We start from the raw sequence: 23,294 nt of genomic DNA, 5'->3' as shown, positions 1-23,294 counted from the left end.
CCTTGGGAAGAAAATCCACTCTAGTTTTTTTATGTTCATAAGGACCACCACTAGCATTAAGCTTGGAGCCGTGGTATATATATATATATATATATACAGACTCCTCCTGCCGTGGTATATGCTTTAATTCAATCTATACAAAGGGAATATTTGCAGAATTGCATGGGTTTGGGGTTGCTGGGATTTCTTTGTCATCCACAAGGAGAGAAATAAAAAGATTAAGAGATCGAACTAATTAATTCACTTATAAACAAAATACACTTGGATTGCATTCCATATATGACTGAAAATTACAACCCTATATTTCTATAACACTAAAAAAGATCACCAAATGCAAAGCATTCCCATATATATCTCAATGAGAGCTGAGAATTAAGCACAGGGACTTGTAGACCAACAACGTAGAATAATTAACATAACCAAACAACAAAGACCACCTGAAAAATACAGAGTGGCTTTGCTGCAATTCCCTATCCAACAACACTAACTATATCTCAGTGTGAGAGGGAATTTAACCACAGGACTTCTAAAACATGCTCACCAACAAGAAGTCAACAACAACAACACAATAATTAAAAGACTAACACCTTATTAAAAGTTTGGAATTACTAGTAAATTACAAACTAGTCCCTAGCTAGTCCCTGTCCTTCTTATAATAAACACCAGTCTCTTCCTTCTCATCATCATTCTTGGCCATCCCAAGAGTGTTCTTCACAGCATCAGCAGCACCTTGGGCCATGTTCTTCATCTGCTCCCCAGTCTGCTGGAGAATCCCCCCAGTCTTCTCCTCGCCGGCCTGGGCCGTCTCTTGGGCCTTTTGGGCCGCCTCTTGGGCCTTCTGCGTGGTGGCCTCCTTGGTCTCCCAGGCCTTGTCTTTCATCTGTTGGGTCGCGGACTGGGTTTTGTCCTTGGCTGCTTGGGTCGTCTGGTAGGTCTTGTCCTTTGCGGCTTCGGCGGTCTGGTAGGTCTTGTCCTTTGCAGATTGGGTCGTCTGGTAGGTCTTGTCCTTTGCCGCTTGAGCTGTCTGGTTGGTCTTGTCCTTCCCTTCTTGGGCCCTATCCCCTACTGAGCCCATCATCTGGCCAGTCTTTTCCTGAGATCGAGGCAACAGTAAATGTATATTTGTCATGGCCATCAAGCATATACATGAATCAAATTGTTTTGATATACCATAGAGATTGTTATAATGTTGATCTAAATCATTGATTGATAAATTCTTGTTTAGATGTGTGATTGAAACCCAATGACCCCAAGATTTAGTTTGACAATTAGTGCAACGTACTGAGACAACTTAGTAAGTGATGAATAACCAATTATTCAGATTCAAATTCGCAGTCTTAACAAAATAATATATATAAATAGACAGACAAGTAGACAACTTCATGTGCAAACATTCACAGTTATAAACATTAGTTAATGGTAAACACTAGTCAATGAGCTATGAGTCCGTACGTACTTGAAGTTTTTCTTATAAATAGACATGCATATAACATATATAGAACACTAGTAAGTAGCCAAACCATAGCTAAATTGTGTATATATATATATATATGTGTGTGTGCATTTTATATATATATGTCGCTCACTTCATGCATGGTGAAGATGTTGTATATATACCTGAGCTTGGCCCTTGGCTTCACCAGCTCTGTAGCTCTGTCTCTCATCATGGGACGCCATTTTTGCTTCTGAAAGTGATTGATAATAGCTAGCTTCTCTGTGTACGTTGACTGAGTGATAGTGTTTATCAGAATTGTGTATTTCTCTTCAAACTTGCGATCGATGATGGTAGTAATCATCAATATATGCATGGTATATATAGCATTTGAAGTGGGCTTGGGTGAACAACACGTGTCCTGCTTGGTTGACACGTCGCATGGCACGTGCCCTGCTCTGGTAAGGCTAGGTTAATTGCTGTATGAGTCGGTTTTAACTTCGATGAGGATCACATGGATATGTCTTAGCGCGCGGTGCCTGGCCTATAGCCTGTTGACACGTCCCAGATTCGCGGTTCTGACATCACGTACATACACGAGTCTAGTGCCTAGAGTTTCACGATTGTTTATTGTAGTAAAATTTAGTGCATATAATATGTGATCAAAATCTATATATAGGGCGTGGAAGAAAGGTAGAGATGGAGAATATGTGGCTGTAAGGTAGGGATCGGAGGGCATATATTAGACAATTGTAAAGAGAATCGTTAGACATGTGCCCTGTACTCTACAACATGAAAAGAGCTGAAATTAATTAAATAGAGGGTAAAATAGTCATTGCCTAGCTTTGTGCTGAAGTTGAAGAAACCGAGTTCTGAGGGTTGGAGGAATACAGGTACGTAGAAGATATGATTATTGCTTGAAAGTTGAATTTCAATGATATGGCCGGAACTGCAAAAATTGAAATGGATCAAAGTAGAGGGATAATGTTTGAATTTCTTTACATGTTCTCCTTTTTCTCTCTGTTTTCTTGGGCTTCTTGAAACTAATTTTAAACTCCTAATATATATATGTCAACACACAATTAAAATTCTACGAGATCGATCAGCAACTTAAAAACTGATTAATTTTTGGTAAATATATACCATATACATGCAAACTGTGGGAATTCGAAAATTGAGAAAATGATCCCGCGAGAGAACATTTTGATCATTTCATTTATTAATTATGAGCCTAAACATGCTAATTTATATAAAGATCGATTTGTTATAGGTTATTGAAGAAATTTAGACATTTATCTCAAAATTAATTGGCAATTAAAAAGAGTATCTCAAATCCTTATAAATTACTATTCAATACCTTATATTTTCAATGTGAAATTTTAATTTATCTCATCAACAGTATGTTATATTATATAATAACCTTCTTAACATTAACCAGGGTTCTAACTAGCTGGCCCTAACTATATGGTTAAGGCTTTAAACTTTTTTCTATTCTATTTTTGGCTACACCCATAATTCTGAGCCATTAGCTGAATCATCAGCTTTGATATATATATGCATATACTTCACATACATACAGGCCGGATAAAATTAAGTTATAACAGTTGCAGCCACATATGCATACATTTCGATCTATAATATTCAAATTGGAAGAGAGCAAAATTAAGCTCGATCTTTCTTTCTTTAGTTTAATTGGAGTAAGAATATATCTTCTCTAGTCATGAATATCTTTCAACTGCGCCCAGACTATAGGTGGAACACAACTTAACAAGGATTGCAACTTTAAGATGAGAGAAGAGGAATTATGGGCGGGGACTATATATAGGTGCATCGCTTAAGTGTCATGCATGCATGTATATGTCCACCACCCTAATGAAGCTATTCTTGTAGTTACAGGGCCGGCCCTGAGGGTAGGCGAGCTAGGCGACCACCTAGGGCCCACTCATCCAAAGGGCCTCCAACTTCTAAGTTGAGCCTTTTAATTAAAAAAAATAAAATAAATTTTTTTTTGACTATTCCTATTTTAGTGTAGATCTCCTCCATCTATTGACTATTCCTCTAATCATTTTTCTTCTCTAACTATTCTTTGTTGACTATTCATTCCTCTTCATCACTCTCAATCTCACAGTCGAGGGCCTCCTTCATCTATTTGACTATTCCTCTTAATTACTTTACACTTTGCCTCCTTTAATTAATATCGAGAAGTAAGGAAGCTCTCTAATTTGATAACAAAAATTTGTTAGAAGATAATTTGGAATATAGATTGCCAAGAAGCTTGCTACTTGCAGCCTAAATCTTGCTACATGTATTAGTTATGTTTAAAACTAACTCCAGTTTTTGTGTACTTAAAGATTTTCAATTAATTCAAATCAATTCTATTTTTTTAATTTCTCTTACTAAATTGATGGGTATCAAGTTAGAAATTGCTTATTGATTTTTTGGTCATTTAATTTTAGTTATTGAATGGGCAAAGGGCCTCAAATTTTTTTCTCGCCCAGGCCACCTAAATCCTCGGACCGGCCCTGTGTAGTTATATATATATTGTAACATATAAAGCAGCAACCTCATAAGCCATACACTGTTCATTCAAAGTGAATGCTAATTAATTAGATATTTGCCCAATGAAAACAATAAATGCAGGTGATCGAATTAAAATGATCGGAACAAGGGAAATTAAGAAAGTAGAGTGGTGACTGGTGAGCAAACCAAACCTGTTTCTTGTGCGCACAACAAAGCCAAAGAGAAGCAAAGTGAAGTTATATATAGCTGCTATAGCGAATAATTAATTAAGAAATTAAAGAGATATATTCTTAGTGCAGCCCCAATTTGCCATTAGAAAATGGGATGTGAAGAGAGAATATAAGAGTCAAAATTAATCTTGTATTTTATTCCAGTTAAAAAATCATAAGGATTGATTTTCCAATAACACCAGCTATTTTTCTATAAGTAAACAGGGACCTTGTTCTCATTCAAATAACTTTAGCACTTCCATGCCATGCATTAATAAGAAAGAGTTAGTATACTAGCTATCTCAGCAAAACGCTTCTCCATCTATCAATTTCATAAACTCGATTACAAATTAGTAAATATGTCATTAGACTTATTCTATTAACTTTCACCGAGCATATTATTTCAGCAATCCAAATGGTAAACAGAAACCATAAAAGAGAAGGGTATTAATTAAAGGTTGTGAACTTGGACTAGAGTCATTGAACGTACGTACGTAGGTCCTCAATGGAATTAATTCATCCCAACCAACCCTCTGCTAATTCTTTAATTCTATAATCTATACCGATTAATGAATTGTGAGCAAGGTTGTTGGACAATTAATTCACAACAACAATAGAGTAAAATAAATCTTGGGCCTAGGCCCGTTTGTACAGGCCTCATGGCTAGTTTCGGTTTGTTTTGTTTGTTGCTTGGGCCTCTGGCCCCCATTTCAACCAAGTTAATTTGTAGAGAGCCAGCAAGAAAATTATAAGCTAATATTTCTTACGCAATAAATACTAGGGATTCCAAATTTTATCGCAAATTATTTCAGATCCCAAATTTTATCTTAAATGATGTGTTATTATAGTATAAATTAATGAAATATTGACACATTATTTCAAATTCAAATTAGAAATATAAATTTAAGATCCCTATCATTACTCTCATGTATGTATGGATAAGCTTAATTTTCGAAGTCTATGGCAAAGAAGTCTCTTTTTTTGTTCTTTTCCGTTTTCTCCTTTATTGTTTTAAGGGACTCCATCTTTTTTCTTGACCAAGTAAACTCGTTTGAAATATTCCTATCGCCAATGGACCACCCAATACATGCCATCTGTGGCTCTGTGCTAGTGATCAATGTACGCAAAATTGGGGCAAATGCCAAGAATAGGAGACTTTCACAAGCTATAAATTGCTTTCAGATGGAAGAGCTTGTGCATTGTGCAATACTATTCTTACTACTTTTCCAATTTGATTCATTTCCATTCAAGAACAAATCACCAAAATGGCAAGCCACCAACAAGGTCATGATTTGGGATACAAGGCAGGCGAATTGTCTGGTCAAGCTCAGGTGGGTGTTTGATCAATTTGCTTTGGTGAATATGTAATCATTGCATTTTTATTGATTGTTCAAATTAATTATTATTTTTTTTTTTTCTCAACCTTACAAATTTTTGTAGGTAAAGAAGGATGACTTGTTTAACCAGGCAGCAGATGCAGCTCACTCAGCCCAAAACAAGGCCTCAAATGTTGCCCAATCAGCCCAGAACAAGGCATCGGATACAACCCAGTCTGCCCAAAACAAGGCATCAAATGCATCTCAGACTGTCCAAGAGAAGGCATCAGATGCTGCTCAAACTGCCTCCCACCTCCTTCAACAGGTAACAACTACTTACCTTTCCTTTCTTTCATTTTTGCATAATATTCTTATTATTAGATCTAGTCGATCTCTGACTTAATGGGACATAACAAAAAAAAGTTAATGCTACATATACCACATTTCTAAACTAAATTGTATATATGCCGCACCTCTATTAGTGAGACTCACTTGTATACGCAGGTCTCATTTCCTTTTTTTCAAATAAAACCATTTCGACCCATTTCTAGACCATATTATGTACCAAAAATTACTCAATTTCATCAAACACAAGCCAATTTTGGTGTCAACCATTCAACCACTCAACCCATTACTCATTTCATGTTAATTAGTGAGACAAAAAACTAATCAAATCCACATGTTTTTCTTGTACCATATGTATGTACCACATGCATTTGATTGCAGACAGGAGAGCAAGTAAAAAACATGGCTGCAGGAGCAGCTGAGGCGGTGAAGAGCACTTTGGGAATGAACAACCCAAACAACCCCAGCAACCCAAGCAACCCAACCAGTGCTAGCCCACTCAACCCAAGCGGCAACCCAAGCAACAACCCAAGCACTAGGATTTGAAGTGCTTTCTGATCAAGGCTGGCTAGCTTTAATTAAGCTGTGCTTTGCCTTGCCTTCAGTTTCATCAAAAGTACTTAATTTCTATGACGTGAAGCCTTCATGGGGATTAGCCATCCGCTGTGGAAGTGCTTATGCTTTGTTTTCTTTTCATATATGCAATCATGCAACAGCATTGTGTTTTTATTTCTCATTGCTTTGTTTTTCTTTTTTTGGTAAATAAAAACAGACATCCTGTATACCTCCTTGTTTAGAGTGATGTGATGTTATTCATTTAATTGAAATGGATATTAAGAGTACTAATAAACAAAAAGATTGGTGAATCTCATGTCTTAATTTATTCTTTTGTCTCTTTATATTATCTCTTATCTCTATTTGTATCTCTTCAGATAGTTTAAGAGTAACGTTATGTGTCCCATATTGTTGAATACACTGATCGATCTCACAAGTGAGTATCGAGTATATTTTATTATTAACAATATAATTGGTAAATGTACAAGAATGTAAAAGGTGTTTGAGGAGTGCAAATAGTACTCTCCATTATTTTGAATAGCAATTAGCTAGATGAATTTTATTATTCTGATATGGGCAATTAGATGAACCTCAAACATGTTAAACACTAGCTTGTGATATGGGTTTGGCCTAGTTGGTTGAGGACAATAGCTCCCCTGCACACTCGGGTTCGAACTCTTCCCCCTCCCCTGTAATACAAAAAAAACAAAACTTAAAACTAACTTTTTTTTTTTTGGCTCAATACATGAGAATCTATGTTATGCACAAAAGTTGTAAACCTTATTTAATATCGTATCACTACAAGAAAACTAGTCATAGACCATAGGTGATTTTCCCACTCCACAAACCTAGTGGTAATTAATAGGTCATAACCCACACAACAAATATGATTCATGTGATAATTAATCAATAAGCAATGGTTGATCGACTGTGGTGAGGAGTGTTATTAATTTGTAGGCATATACCACTGCTGGTGAGGTATATGGAGCTCACAGGAGAAATAATTGTGAATGTTTTATAATCCATTATTTTAATACTTAGTTGAATACTTAAACTTCAACAAAAGATTTTTCTCAAAAAAAAGAAAATAAAATAAAATAAAAACTTCAACAAAGGATATATGAATAATGAGCTTTTAGGTGATATCATGGTATAAGATGGATAGAGCTAGTGACACAAATACACCATACATATATGTAGTTGGAAGCTTCATGTAACTAAAAACAAGAAGAAATTTAATTTATTTATTTAATTTAGTGGGAAGGGTTCAAACTTGGGTGCATACGGCAAACCTTACAATCCTTTCAATTGAGCTACCGCAATAATTGTAAAAGGTTAAAGCCATTAATATTTTACCCCAAAAAATTATGGATGTCGCTCTAATGTGGGTTGTACAATGAATGTGAGTTCAACTTCCACGAGTGTGTTGTTAGTTTGTTTGTGGTGGTGTTGGTCTTAGTTTGTGTTAGTCTTTTGAACTGGTGGTTGTATTTGCATTATGGCTTTCTTTCTTTTAATGGAATTTTCCAAGTGGCCAAAAACTTCCGCAAAATGATTTATCAAGGTATTGGATAATAGATGATAAATTGTTATTTTTATTTTTAATAAGAATAGATGATAAAATTTAGTAATAAATAAATGAGTGACTCAAAAGATAAAAGGGTGACATCTTTATATGGAAAAAAAATTTCTCCACACAGACTCAATCTCTACATAAAATGCACTATTTTATGAGAAGATTTGTCCATTATTAAGGCCCCGTTTGGAATTGCGGTGGAGAATCCAAAAGCTGTTGTGGATGACAATTCTCAATCACCTACAGCAGTTTTGGTGTTTGGTAAAAAAATAAAAAACTGCTTTCCCCCACAATTCTCAACTCCCCACAACAAAAATAGAAAGCAGGTTTCTAGGTGCTTTTGAAAGCTACAGTGAATCACAACAACAATGAATATTTTATTTTACCCATAATACCCTTATTGATTTCTATAATTTTTATTTGTTTATTTTAAATTAAAAAATATGTCCATTGTTAGTTATATTTTATATTGTGATAATTAATTATGATACTTTATTTGTATGATTAAAATTATAATATACCTAAAAAAATAATAGGCATACTTATTTAATAATGTTGTTCTTAAAAAAATTAATGCTAATAAAAATTTGTAGCCACAAATTTAAAAATAAGTAAAAAAACCATTTTTGTTTTACCAAACAAATAAGTGAAAGACACACTACTGCAAAATCCTTCATCAGGCACACCCACCAAACAATGCCAATTAGTCTCAAAGGGCACAGTTTGCAGTGCCTATTGCTGTTCTAGTCACGGTTTGTGCGGTGGTGCGATTGGGAGGGGTACCTATTGTGACAATGTCACGGTTTACCTAACCGTGAGTCCATGCAGACCGGGTCCCACACCATTCTCATTAGCATACTTGAGCCAAGCTGATATACTTGAGCCAAGCTGATATATACAAGTGGCTTAAAGGAAAGAAGCCGATGGACGATCAAGAAGCCACTCCTTTTCATGCTCTCATAGTTGTATAACCGTGAAACACTAAATAATATTAAAATATGGCATACTGTGACATGAAAAACATATAAATATTATATACAAATTATTCATGTATTTATTTTATTAAATGACCTTTGCCTTTCACCTTCGGGTATCCGTGCCATACTTCCATTAAATATATAAAACTAATATATATACAATTGCTCATATATTGTTTCATATACAATAATATCAAAAAATAACATCCTTGGAATACACACCACAAAAAAGGTATTACTAGCCAAATTAAACTTATATATTAGTAACCAAAATACTATAAATAGGAATACAAAATAATTTCATTACTAAACAATAATATAATTAAAGTAATTTAATTCATAGTTGAAGTAATAAATAAACCAATACTAAAGCCTGGCTGATGGTGAAATTTTAAGATAGAGTAGACGACATCATCTTGTTTAGTGGAGCAGAGACATTAGCCTGCTTGAACATTAGCTTGAGAATTGAATTCCTGCCAAAATTAAGAGAGTACTCTTATTATTGGACCTGAAGCTATTATATTATAAATCTTCTCATAAGACTTATAATTAAACAAATAAAATATCAAATGGATTATCAAAGATGTAAGAAAATCAATTGCATGTGTGCCAAAACCATGAAGCAATACATGATGTAGCATATCAGCGAGGGCTAATTAAGTACAACTAATAATTACTAATTAAAAAACTGCAATCTAGTGAAACTACATCAATAAACATACATTTGATCTAGAATATAAAACCCAAATTTTTTTTCCTTTATATAAAAGTAAGGAAACCCAAATCTAATTCATTAGATCGAGCAAAAAAATAGCTCTGCCTTGGCCCTTCTTGACATGTTTCTTTACTTACAAGGGCATATATAATACTTATTCAATGGAAATCAGTAAAACAAACAAAAAAAAGCATGTTACTTTAGGAACAATTACCATGAACAAGTTATATTACTTTTTAAAAATGGACTATTAATAAAGCTCCATCAACCTGCATGTTATGCAATTCTAATGGCCCAAAAAAAAAAAAAAAACCATTGATCTTATATATCAGTAGACACAATCCCATGTCCAACTTCCACACTAGTACTCAATTCTTTTTGGCCTATACAAATTGAATTACATATGACCAATTTATTATTTAATAATACAAACTTTCAGTTTACCTGAATCTGATGTTTTCACTTTTTCTCAACAGATCTAGTTGCCTTCAGCATTGCTGTTATGACAGCTGCAACTCCATCATCAAGCCATACTCTCACAATCTCAATGCAAGCCTAGTGCACATGGATAGAATATCAAAAGTACAACTTAACATCAACAAACAAGAGTAGGGATGTGTAGACACTACAACTTAGCTGCGAAAAAGCCACTTTCAAATTAAGCAAAGCCCCAATCTTCAAATCAAAATCTTGATATGCTCCAAATCAAGAACTTGAAGCTCAACTATGCAGTCACAAAGTTTAGAAGTTTTCATTGCAAAAATAAAGTGAATTGAAAACAAAACACACCTCAAATTATGCACAATTGAATCTCCAATTATGCAGTAACAAATAGATACAAATAGATACAAATATAGAGGCATTTGTACTCTTGTATGCCAAAATAGATGCCACAAACTATCATTATAGCATGAAGGAACAAACTTAATTACCTGAGGCTGAATTGCCATATATACTATGTAACAGGATTTTTGAAAGTTTCCATCCAACCTATGCCCTCGATAAGTCTGAATCCTGTAAACCACATGTGAACTTCCTCAAAATAGAAAATTAAATTAAATTAACCAAAACAGAAAAAAAAAATCTCAAACCAAATTAATAAATCCTAGCAGAAAGAGACAGATGTTACCTTGCAAGCAAGTATAAAACTCCAAATTGAAACATACAAATTACCCAAACATTTCACAATAAAACCCACACCAAATCAAACCAATCGAAACCACGACCAAACAGAGTCTTTAAGCCAAATCAAAATTCATCATGGACTATTATGAAAACTCATATTCACAGACAGAGAGAAAGACATACCAAAAGCATGTGAGAGCTCAGAAAGGGAAAGATAGCAGAGAAAGAGAGAGCCGAAACCACCTGGAACCAAAAAATAAATAAAATTTTTCCGAAACCCAAATCAACCCATTAGAAATCACTCATGCACCCAGAAATTAAACGAAAAACCTAAAAAAATAAACCTATTTCCTTTTTGCGTTTGGCTGTGGGTCGTTGTGGTTTTGGGTATGGGTCTTTGTATTTTCAGGGGGTTCTTAGGGTTTTTATTAGGGGAAGGAGATTAGGAGAGAGGGCTGAGGGAGCTACGGAGACAGTACCGCAGGGGGGACATCTATTTGAGAATGAGATTTTAGATCTGGGTTTAGAGTTTGGGCTTTTGAGAGGGGCAGAGGATGAAATGGAGTTCAAGAGTAGAGAGATGAGATGGTGAGAGATCGCGACTGGGTACTAGCTGGGTGTTTCTGAAAATGGGAGATCGCGACTTGCGAGTGACTAAGTGAGAGCTGAGAGTGAGAGTCTTCAACTTGACTCATATATGCTGTGATGATGAGAGAGAGGAGGGAGAGAGGAAGCTTTTGGGAGTGGTCCTGTCGCCATCGGCCACCGGACGAGAAAGTTCTCGCCGGAGAAAATGATCGGTGCTGGGAGAAGGAAGAGAAAGATCGCGGACAGAGCTAGATCGAGAAGAGAGAAATGTGAGAGTCAGGAGAGAGAAAAAATTTAAGTAGGCAAAATAAAACATGTCAGGTGTGTTACTGGAGGTCCCGTCCTCAAATGAGAGAACCGGTTCTTAAGCCCATAAATTTCAAAGTGAGTTACTGGAGGACCGGTCCTCAAGAGTGAGGACCGGTCCTCAATCCTAGTTTTCTCAAACACCAATATTTTTGAATTTTTATAAAATGTCCTAGACTTCTAGTCAATCTGTATTATCTATTTGGCGTGGTAAATTGGAGAGAGAAGGAGGAGGGTATTACTTTTGGTCATGGCACAGTATGCAAACAGTGACTGATAGTTAAAATATTACTTTTTGGTCATGGCACAGTATGCAAACAGTGACTGATAGTTAAAATATTACTTTTGGTCATGGCACAGTATGCAAACTGTGACTGATAGTTAAAATATTACTTTTAGAATAGGCACAGTATACAAACAGTGACTGATAGTTAAAATATAAACAACATATCCAAAACCGTGAGAGTTTAGAAAACCACCAAACTTATATAAAATCTGAACAATACTAGTACATGTCACGGTTTGGTAATCTGTGAATTACTACATGGCACAGTTGGGTCATCTGTGAATTACTACATGGCACAGTTTGCTCATATGTGAACTTATTCATTTCTCAGCTCCCTTGCAGCGGCTCCACGCAGTCGAAGCCGCTGATCTTTAATAACCCTCACAGTTTACCAGTGCCTATTATTAAATTACTCACCCTTTCACCGTGACAACTAATTTTGAGTTACTGATTACTCAAAACCATGTATGAAAATGCTGTAATCTCATCCGCCTTACAACTGTGAGTCATTGTTCGTGCCTACTGTCCATTTTTCCAGTAGTGACACTTTCAGCATTATGTTCATTTTAGTAATTATACACAGTCACAACACTTTTACATTAACATTTACCAAACACTTTAATACTGTTTTTTGCATTCACAGCACTTTTGAAAATATAGTTTACCAAACACTCAACTGCTTTACTTTACAGCTGATTTTACTTCACAATTGTTTTTCCTCGCAGCAATACCAAACTGGCCCTAAGTGTCAAAATTCAACATAACTTGTTAACATATTATTCATTAAGATATTATTAGGGCCTCATATACCTGCCGCATACCCATCGGGGTAGAAATGGTATCGATAAACCCTATCCCGCCTCGCTTTGTTGTCATTCCTAATCAAGGAGTGAAATTTCGAAAATTTCGCCGAAATTTCGTAGAAATTTTCGTTTTTTTGGGGTTCCGAAATTTTATAACATATCCTTTAATTTTCGTTAATATTTCGGCGAAATTTTCGAAATTTTGCTAAAATTTCGGCCGAAATTTCAAACTCCCCACAGTGTGTTTCTGTAAAATTTCGTCGAAATTTGACGAAATTTCGCGGTGACTAACCTATTTCCATTTCATCTCTATGCGCAACTTCTCTGTCTTCTCCCCTTGTGCGCACCCAGCTCCCGTGCATAGTAATCAACGTGCCGCCGCATCTCGCAGCTTCTCGTCTCAATTTCTCGAGAAAATAGAGGATTTTGAGCTCGTCGCCGCCCCGGTCAAGAACATCACCGATCTGGACCATGGTGGCGGACCCTCCGACCCATCTATCCGACGCGTCAATCAAATTGGCGAGTCTCAGCAACTTCTTGGTCTTCTCAAAGTCGCCGTGGAGATCGCCGATCGCGATCAGGCGGTCCTGCGGAGGGTAATAGGTTTGCAACGGTGGAGGGGACAACGGGGGATCTGGGATGTGGTGGTCAGGGGCATTTTGGTAATTTTCGAAGTAGGATCAGGGTTTTCAGGTAAAAGGAAAAGGCCAGTGACCGAGAAGTCGACGAAGGTGTCGACGAAAGAGGAAAGGAGATCGGGAAGGTCTTTGCATGCTGCCTTGCTGCTGGTGGGTCTTCCATTTCTTTGGCTTCAAATTCTGTTCTACAGTTTTACTGCTACCAAACCAACCAAAGACTCAAAAAAAGGTGGGTGTATTGTTTTTTCTCCCTCGATCCTTCCTGTCTCTTTTGAGAGCGAATTATCAACGCTCTTAAAAGACGGGTGTTCGAATGAGTGTTCACCTAAGGTGGGATTAGGTGAGTCTGACAGTAGCTCTTCAAATGAGTATGATTATGAGCAAATTCCATCATAAATATCACCTCTTGATTCATATGGTTGATATGTTGGGAATTATATGCAAAGTTATGTTGGAGATGTATCTCGGGGTAATTATTCTTCGCAGTTCACCTACTCTGGACATGATGATATTGAAGATAGCGGAAATTTTGAACCTGTTAGAAATTTTATGTGTTATTGAATAATTATTTAATTCATAATTTAATATTGTAATATAAATAAATTAGAGGTATTATTTATATAATTATTAATTAATGACCCATTTTTTTAACAGTATTTGTCTCCAGCGCGCATTATATTCACCTTATATCACATAAAACCTACTATATAATTTGGTTTCTTTAGTGTTTTTTATCAATGTAGTAGATAATATGTTAAATAAGTATATGGTCAAATTTCATTCAAAATTTTCGTATTTTGATAATAATTTCCGTCATTTTTGTCTAATTTTTTCGAAATCGAAATTTTAATCGAAATTTCCTCGAAAATTTCCATCGAAAATTTCCTCGAAAATTTCCGTCGAAATTTCCATCGAAAATTTCCTCGAAACCGAAATTTTACTCCTTGTTCCTAATTAATAATTAATGGCCCTTAATATGTATCAAATACATCCAGTCCAGAAAAAAAAAAAATCAAAATACATGCCAAAGGACTAAAAAATGTCAGTGATGTGGAAGCCAATACTTTCACTGTTTCACACCATAGTCATGGTAGCCACCTACCCAACCAACAAGTAAAAAAATTAAAAAAATTAAAAAAAATAATAATAATAATAGAATCCAAGTCAGATCACGAAACGACGTCACCGCAAATTCAACAAAGAATCATCAAGATGAAATCATCACAAAATCCGGACTAGATTGAGAATTTGAGATCCACACCGTAACACGCTAGAACGGACTGTACTAGATCACTACCCAAGAAAGAGCCAGGGATCTTCTAGTTCGTCTAGTAGAGAGCCAGAGCCCTTAACAGGGTACTTGGAAGTTGGAACCTCGAAAATATTTAGGAACCAAATTTCTCTCTTTCCCTTCTCCTTCTTCTTGTTCTTGTTCTACACTCAGCAGACAGAAGAGAGAGAAGCCCACAATTTTTAGAGAGAGAAAGATGTCTTTAACGTGTGTGAAGATGTCTGAGGACGTGTGGTTGACATGTCTCACTCATGCATTGTCCACCGAGACCGAGGAGATCATGGGCCTCCTGCTTGGTGATATTGAGGTCCACTCTCCCCCCATTTCTCATCTTTCAATTTCTTAGCTCCTAGTTCTGTATGCATGTGTTAGGTTTTCTGTTTTTTTCTTTTTGGGTGTTGAAATTGCTTGATGTTTTGATGCTTGTAGTGAATGTAGAGCTGGAATGGTTTGGATTTGTGGGTTGTTTCTTGAAATGGGTTTCTTCAAATTTCACTCATTTATTGGATTTTTGTTCTAGGATTGTGTGAAATTGGGCTACTACTGGGAATTGTTCTTAAAATCATTTTTTTCTTGTCTTGGTTATACTTGTATTGTTTTCACTTGCGTTTTCTGTGAATTTTGTAAATGAGCAATGTGGTTCTGCTAATTTAGTTTTTTTTTTCTTTGTTTAATTTTCATTTCCCAAAGAACTTAACTGTAATGTAGTTTGAAAATTTTAGTTTTTTAAGCTTAGTTGTATTGTCTTTGAATAGTAAGTCAGTTTGGATTTCGAATTTGGCATATATTAAATTATAATGCTCAATGCTTTCTGTTTCTTTTATTCTAGACAAGCTCTCAGGTTTTTTCTCTACTTCAGTTGTACTTTAATAAATTTACTCTGGGTTTTATTAAGAATGAAGTACACAATTGTGCTAAAAGCAAGTTGTATGGAGATTTCTTACTTGAACTTGATTTTCGAATATTCTGCTTTAGCAGCGTTGTTATGTTTTCTTCTGTAATGACTATTATTCACTTGGTTATTCTTTTATTTCTCATTCAGCTAGAATCTTTTCTAAATCTTGATGAAATTGGAATACCTTAGCTACATTGTTAAATTGCTCCATAGACTCCTTTTGGAAAAGCTTCTTCATGCCATGACAAACGTTAGAACATTCATACAGAACTAAGGAACACTCAGCCCAAATTTTCTAGCAAACCAGCATGCTTATTCATCTATACCTGTACATGATGTGCTTGGCCTGCTCTTGGGCATATTAGAGACTTGCAATGAAGCATAGCATAGGGTGTTGTTTTGAATTAGGTTAGATGGAGTGATCGATCAGGTACAGATTTCACATCCACCTCAGTTTCTGGTTGCTGACTTCCATTATCTCGTTGATAATGAGTTCTGTCAATATGTTGCCATTGGATATTTGTTTCCTGTGCACCCTAAGATCCATTTCCTTTCAAAAGATACTTTTATGTGATTCAATCTGGCACTCTAAGATCCTATTGTGCAGATTTAAGTGGAAAACTCCCTGTGCCTTGGCCTAATGATTTGGGTGATTCTCCAAGTATTTTATATTTTTGTCTTGAACACCCTTGTGAATAAACCTTACTCATTAAGATGTTGGGATTTCAGAACTCTGTAAATGGGGCGACTGCACTGATCTGGGGAGCATCACCTCAGACACGATCTGATCGGAGGAAGGACCGCGTGGAGACTAATCCTGAGCAGTTGGCTGCTGCATCAGCTCAGGCTGACATATCCTTGATGCTTTTTTTTGTGCCTGTTCTACCTTCCTGAAATCTTTATCTTTTGATGTTTTGCATATTTCCAACACAAAAAAATAAAAAAGCCAAAAAGGTCCTTGACATCATTAATTATTCTATGTAGAGAAATATGTTGAAAGAGAAAAGCTAGCTCTATTTGTCCTCATGATCCCCATAGTAAACATTACAGTTGATGATCTTCAAGTATAAGTATAAAGATGCTATGCTTTTAAGGGGGATATTTATAGATTTGAAAAAATAAGCTCACTTTTGACTGTGAATTTCCTCCGAAATGATCTCCTGCCCAATCCATTAAAAAAATGCAATGAACTAAAGAATTAACCTTTATTACTTGGATCTCTTCCCAAGTAAACCCCGGGTTGCGTAATTACATGGTATAAAATATCCAGTCACAAGAAGTGTAATGATAGGGTTGTGCCGTACATATTTCTTGTATTAAAATTCTTTTTTTTTTCTTACATAGTGTTCAGTGTTCATTGCCTGAGTTTTAAAGTGGTGGTAGAAATTCATTCACATAAAAAGCTATTTGGTTGGGCATTATAAATCATGAATGCATCCTCATGAGCTGTGTCATGCTGCACTTCTATTTAGGTTTTTTTTTTTTACTTCCGAGGATTGTTGTTGGTATTGTTTAATTAACTCTATAGCACAGAATGACACAGTCAACTGGAAGATTAACTAGAGTGATTGGGTGGTACCACTCACATCCTCATATTACAGTTCTTCCTTCCCATGTTGGTGAGTGTTATCTAATTGCCATGCTTTCTGTCATTTTATTCATTATGGTGTTTCATTCTTGAATGTCGTGAGGGTTGGGATAACAATAGTAGTGCTTCGTTACAAAGATTACTTGGAATTTTTATATGGCAAGTATCAAAAGTTTCTAAATTGGTGGAAACCTGAATATATTCATGGATAATCAGCACCTTTTATGTGGAGTATGTTTAGTTAGTAAATTACTTGGATTTATGATACCCATGGATTTTAGTAATCATTTCTGGTAATCTTGATAAAAGCTTCAGTATTATGGTGATAATTTTTCAGAAGCCTTCTTTACGAAAACATAGTTCACGGAACAATAATTCCAAAAGATTCATCAGTTGAGAGTGCAGAGTGTATCCAACAACTCCAATGACTGATGTTCAATTAGGTGTAAAAGTTGCAAGTGAGAGAAATCTTGGAAAAGATTTTCCTCTTGTAAGACCTTGCTCTTGTCTTTTGTCACACTCTGTATGTTTTTAGACATGAATGTGTCATTCGATTCCACTCAATTGAGAAAAGCTTTAACCATGAGTGGCTTTATTTTATGCCTATGCTAATTAGCAGTAAGAGTCTTCTTCCGTGAGTGGTTTAGAGAATTGAACATTAGTGGAATTTATTTATGAAAACAGTATAAGTTGTCAATAATATAACACAATAAAGTTGTACTTTGGATGAATTCTCCCATTCTTTTCATGGAGGGTGATTATTGATTAATCAGATTTGTGACATTTTTCTTTAGGATATTGTGTTCCTAAAATACCTTGCTTGTGATCATATATAAATATGTGATCCACCTCAAACTGTCTAGTATATATTAATACTAATTATCTAGTAGACGGACTGATGTTATAATATTACTATTGTTTTCTCAAAGTAAACTTAATATATAGTTTCGAAGAAAGATAATAACAATAAAGACTAGAGTTAAGCAGGAAGAATTAGTAAAGGAGGAAGAAGGTGAAGAGAGGAGAGTTTGGAGAGGGAAATTGTCATGGAGGGAGAGAGGGAGGAGACTTTAGAGTTAAGTAGAGAGATTGCCTCGTACATTGTGCTCCAAGGTAATGTTTCCAATGAAACAATAAAGGGTTCTTTTAATGTGTCATATACATTTTCAACTATCGGATGGTCAAACATCTAAAAGCTGGATATGTCTGGTTCTGTGGCCCATGAATGTGACCTATAATACATGCATACATATTTCATGCTGTTACACAATAGTAATCTACTGAAACTATTTTAAGTATTTCAATCTGAATCATATTTAACTGTTATTTGTTGGACATGCTGTCATAGTTAGTGGCTGGAAATTGATATTTACAGCTGCTTTCTACTTTGCGCAGACGTGCGGACTCAGGCAATGTATCAACTTCTAGATCCTGGGTTCATCGGGCTGATATTTTCCTGTTTTAGTGAAGATATAAACAAGGTTTGCAATAAAAATGCATCTTATTAGTAATGTAGTGGGGAACTTCCTGCAGATCTAGACATATTTTCTTGTCAATATGCTCTTTAGTCATACTTCGAATTTCCAGGTTGGACGAATTCAAGTCATTGCCTTTCAATCCTCAGATGGGAGGCAGCATCACATGTCAGGACCTGTACCTTTATCTCCTGTAAATAAAAGTTCAATTATAGAAGTTGAATCGTCTTTAAGTACCTCAGAAAATGCACCAGCAAGATCCGGTTCTACCAGAGCAGAGAGTCCTGAACAAGACTCTGCTGATTCAAAAACTTCTGGAACTATAAAGGTATTAAATCCATTCTAATAAAAGTGCAAAAAGGAAGAAAAGAAACATGTTTACTGATCCAGGCAGCATATTTCTAAAACCGGGATAGTTTTCATGATGGATGATTACAAATTTATAGTCTTGTTACTTGTTGTTTCACTGAGTAAATGTTTGATTATAATTTGATAAAATATATGGTATAGATATCTTGATGTGTCATGAAACTCAGAAGTTTCTGTCCTTTCGTGTTAAATTCAAAATGTAGGTTTTATACTTTTATGCAGACACCTAATGGCCTATGCATCTATCTGGGGAAGCCTTTGTTGTTTCAAAATTTCATATTTTGACAACACTTGTGTTTTTAAGTGGCAAAATTTCATTCATTTTGATCGGTATGTCAATATAAGTTGTTAATTGGTTTTGATGGACTGAGAGAGGGCTTTGTAATTAACTGTATTAGGCAGATTAAGCACATACATGAATACACATGCACAACCTGCTCATCCACCCTTTACATTTCAATTAAAGTCATACTATTCTTCATTATAACAGTTAAATGTAAAATGAGGCAATGTGTTGAATTGGAGTATTCATAGGAGCAATATTTATCAAAAGAGCAGCTAGGTTTGACCTGAAAATCCATATGGCTGCCTCCTTACGTGGATGAAGCCAGTTTTTGTTTATAGAGGCTACATTGTCTTGTTCCCATCACACGCTCTTTGTTGTGGTAATAATTTGCCTGAGGTGATGTTTCATTCAAACTCTTTTCGACTTTGTGCATTTTGACTGGTAAGATATTGTTAGAAATGGCTTTTAACTGTCCTTCCATGAAGATTTATAGAAGAGATATTATCTGGAGTACATGTACAAACTATCACATAGTTTTGGAAGGATCTGGCTTGTTCTAGCTATTCTTCCAATAGCCATCTCAAATTTCATCATATGTGTCATGGAAGCAGGCATGTGGCCTACAAGGTTATATGACCATCTTGGTAATGAAAGTTTGTGTCAACAAAAAAAAAGCATACATAGTGAAGTTGTGCGCTTTCCAATTCTTTAGTGTGTGGCCCTGGTTGCTTTTGTTAGTGCCTGAAAGCACAGGATGTGTCGTACTGGGTAGGAGCTCAATTCTGATGAGCCTCTATTTTAGTAATGACATTTTCTTGTTGCATATTTGCTTGTCAAGAGGATACTGTTTTCATGCTGGTCGCTTTGTGCTATGCGTAAATTGCGGATGATTTGCTTAGGGTGGTGGGGGAAGATCTTCAGACTTGGGCCTTTTCTTTGCTAGTGCTGATGCAAGCCATCAAGAAAGAGACAGACTTGGAGGAAACTACCAGACCGGGACTTCAGACAACATCATTGTTGACATAGACCCAATGGATATGTCAGAGAGTATGCAAGAAGCAATGCACCGTTCTAATTTGGATATGAGGTATACATGAGTTTGTACTTGATCCCTTGGTATCTTTTTTTATCCTTCATTGTATGAAAATTATGTGTGATTGGTGCAAATTGGCAAGTTGCTGCATTCCCCTTTGGTTCACCTGTGCTTCAGCTGCTGATTTCTACTCTTGCATTCCCTTCCTTAAAGTGTTATAATTTAACAGAAATTATAGAACCTTTGCTATAAAAATTTCAAACAACAAATTAAATTGGCATAAGATTTGAGTCTGTTCTCATTACACAATGTAATGATTTATGTATGCTATGCCTTAGCATATTATCAGAATAATAACAGGAGTAATTTACTTTACTAATCCTACTATAAATTGCAAACATTTAAAGTTTATTGCTGGCAGTAGACTTAACAACATTGCTATACTGCCTATTTGAAACCTGAGTTTATCCACGGTGCTTAAAATTCCTCGAAAATAAATGACTAAATGCCCAGATTTTATGGTTCATAAATCTGTGGCTTCTTGCCAATTATCGAAAGCCAAGCGACTTGAGGAATGATCTACTATTTTGATTTTTTTGTTGTTTCCCCGACTGAATAATGCTTTTCCTCTTTATTCCTGAATCCTCAATATTGTTTATTCTTGATCTAAGGTTGTCCTCTACCTATACAACTTACATGTCTCTCTTCTGTCAATCATGGATGATTATTACTAACTTTTAGCATTAGGATGTTTTCATGCATCAAATTTCAGTTGAGATTTCAATTTGGATATAAAAAATGATGGTATACAAGTTTTCCTTATATTTATGTTGTTTTTATAAGAATGAATAAAGTGTGATTCGCTAAAGCACATGGTCTTCCATGTTATGGGGAGCCTGTGACTTGTTTGTTCTATAGACTTTTGGTTTCTCTGGGCTTGTTTATGTTTCTTTATTTTCTTATACATTTCTTTGATCTTAAGATAAACATTGTCAGGCCCACCAAAAAAAAAAAAAGGATCATCTGCGTATATATCCATTAATGAATAACAATGTCCAATCCTGTTCTGGGTTCGGAAAAGGCCATTTTAAGTTCAAATCCTGAATTTTTTTAATTTTTTATTTATTTATTTACATGCAGTGGTGCGGAGTATGTCAGGAAAGAAGTTCCTCTTCATGTTTTACCGACCTTGTCTCTTATTAAGCTCGATTCACCTTTAGTGTCATTTACGGAATTGCAACGAGTACTGTATGAAGAGGAGCGAGCGGCGTATAATCAAGCAATCTTGCAAAATATGAGGTGATCCTTTGATATTCCTGTCACTGTATACTAATCAAATCATTGTTGAACCTAATGGATTTGGTTTTCCTTAGGGATGGGAAAGTGCATCCACTTACCTACATACATCACACATCAATGTACCAGTCTTCCATGTGCAAATTAATTGAATATTGGTTAGAATCAAATGCCCACCTCTCTATTAGTTGTTTATACCTGGAATTTGACTTTTTTTAATGCTGTACTTACTTTCTTTCGAATCATATGCAGCTTAAGTCCTGCCATAAATGCACTGCAGTGTCGGTTAAGAGAGAATGAAATTCGGGTATAACACTCTGCAATTTGTAGATAGTAAGGATGCTTTGTTGATCTCAAAAGTGTTTTCCTAGCGTAATGGAATTTGATTGATATAACATTTCATCTTGAGGTTGAGCCACTTAATAATTTCAACCTTGGACTCCTACACGTTACAAACTCATTTTTACCTACTCTGCAAAGTTCATATGCTCAGTGGGGTTGCACACTGGACATATTTGATGACCTGACATATGGTGGGTTCCATCCCTTTGGTCCTTGGCCATGCACAAGTGATGCTGATGGACACCCCAAATCTCGTCTTTTGGTTCCTAGTTGTTACATTTTAACAAGTATCTTTCTCATACAAACTATATTTATGGATGGACGACCTTTGTTAAACAGTTAGCAATGCTCACTGATGAAGTGAAGAAGTTGGAGTCCGAGGCGCATAGAGGAAGTGAGTCAAGTTCAGGATCTCCCCGTCAAGTTTCATCACCTGTACTCCGAGGAAATGCTCCAATGGGTCATCGGGACTTGTTTAGTCCAGCTGGACCTACCAATGCAAGGAGTGTAGCTGGTCCTGGTAGTCGGAGCAGAAAAGGATCATAATCTCAAAGCAATCATCTGCCTGATGCATGTTGTAGTATTTAGGTTTACTTTTGAGCTGCAACATTCATTCACAAAACTAGTTTTGCCAAAATGGATTGCGCCTAGTGTGAAATGTGTTGTGAAAATTGCATCTGGCTTTATTCTCTTGAACAAATGATGCATTATTGAGTACATAGAGGAAAATTATGGTGCAAGTTCCATCTGTATTTTGTATGCAGATATAATGAGTTCAATAGAATCCCATTGTCGTTTCATGGCTTTTGAGATTCAACAAATAATCATATAATGTCTATTGAGATTTGAAGCCGAGCATGTTGAAGCCTAATATGGCAAATATAATGGTGTCCTTTTCCTTGCCATATATGAAAGTCCATGGGGTTCATCGTCAACTTTCTTTTGTACTTCTTTGTAAGGGCAAGGGTGCTTTCGCATTCCGCCATTTGTCAAAACTGAAACTACATGGATTAAAATGAATATCGTTACTATACAGACTTAAAATGTGATTTGGAAAAGAAAAAAAAATCAAAGTGGGAGTAACATGTTCTTTTTTCATGAAGAACAATATTTCAACACACAAAAAAAGAGAGCTGAAAATAAGAAAGGAAGGGAATAAGTTAGTCGTAGTCATTCATGCATGGAAGCGATTCCCGAGGAAAATCGAATCATCAGCTGCCCACTTCTCTCTTTGCTCTTTACAGTTTGCCTCTCTTCTCCTTTACCCATCTCCAAGAGAATGGAGGCCAGATCTCACTTCAACCCTTGTCTGTTCTTTTAGTTTTAGA

The 23,294-nt window shown here is 35.8% G+C and overlaps 3 protein-coding genes and 1 long non-coding RNA gene across 5 annotated transcripts; 2 read left to right on the top strand and 2 right to left on the bottom strand.

Annotated features, from left to right (window-relative positions):
- Window positions 1–396: 396 nt before the first annotated feature.
- Window positions 397–1,744, bottom strand: LOC147287109 (uncharacterized). Its single transcript, XM_086241835.1, has 2 exons — window positions 1,618–1,744; window positions 397–1,093 (listed from the first exon to the last, which is right to left on the bottom strand). Exons 1-2 carry the CDS (start codon window positions 1,675–1,677, stop codon window positions 635–637), a joined length of 519 nt encoding a protein of 172 aa, XP_086097961.1. The 5' UTR covers window positions 1,678–1,744; the 3' UTR covers window positions 397–634.
- Window positions 1,745–5,333: 3,589 nt separating this feature from the next.
- LOC147287108 (uncharacterized) lies at window positions 5,334–6,688 on the top strand. Its single transcript, XM_086241442.1, has 3 exons — window positions 5,334–5,492; window positions 5,602–5,802; window positions 6,204–6,688. Exons 1-3 carry the CDS (start codon window positions 5,427–5,429, stop codon window positions 6,366–6,368), a joined length of 432 nt encoding a protein of 143 aa, XP_086097568.1. The 5' UTR covers window positions 5,334–5,426; the 3' UTR covers window positions 6,369–6,688.
- A 2,480-nt stretch (window positions 6,689–9,168) lies between these two features.
- LOC147287107 (uncharacterized) lies at window positions 9,169–11,606 on the bottom strand. The gene is made up of 5 exons (XR_015122051.1): window positions 11,115–11,606; window positions 10,954–11,013; window positions 10,578–10,659; window positions 10,090–10,200; window positions 9,169–9,403 (listed from the first exon to the last, which is right to left on the bottom strand). It is a non-coding gene; the product is annotated as an uncharacterized LOC147287107 (long non-coding RNA).
- A 3,133-nt stretch (window positions 11,607–14,739) lies between these two features.
- Window positions 14,740–22,841, top strand: BRCC36A (Mov34/MPN/PAD-1 family protein). Of its 2 annotated transcripts, none has more exons than XM_086239870.1 (10): window positions 14,740–14,989; window positions 16,307–16,430; window positions 17,110–17,196; window positions 18,561–18,646; window positions 18,753–18,968; window positions 20,195–20,382; window positions 21,469–21,627; window positions 21,702–21,782; window positions 21,877–21,957; window positions 22,306–22,416. In XM_086239870.1, exons 1-9 carry the CDS (start codon window positions 14,879–14,881, stop codon window positions 21,935–21,937), a joined length of 1,113 nt encoding a protein of 370 aa, XP_086095996.1. In that variant the 5' UTR covers window positions 14,740–14,878; the 3' UTR covers window positions 21,938–21,957; window positions 22,306–22,416. The 2 variants fall into 2 exon arrangements, with proteins under 2 accessions (XP_086095996.1, XP_086095995.1); XM_086239869.1 differs by having other exon boundaries at window positions 14,741–14,989; window positions 21,877–21,931; window positions 22,306–22,841.
- The last annotated feature ends 453 nt before the right edge of the window (window positions 22,842–23,294 follow it).

This window comes from Dryas octopetala, chromosome 4 (genome assembly GCF_963921425.1).
Source record: "Dryas octopetala chromosome 4, drDryOcto1.1, whole genome shotgun sequence".
In the NCBI taxonomy this organism is placed as follows: domain Eukaryota; kingdom Viridiplantae; phylum Streptophyta; class Magnoliopsida; order Rosales; family Rosaceae; genus Dryas; species Dryas octopetala.
The sequence above is the reverse complement of the archived record's forward strand: the minus strand, read 5'-3'. Positions and strand labels throughout refer to the sequence as shown.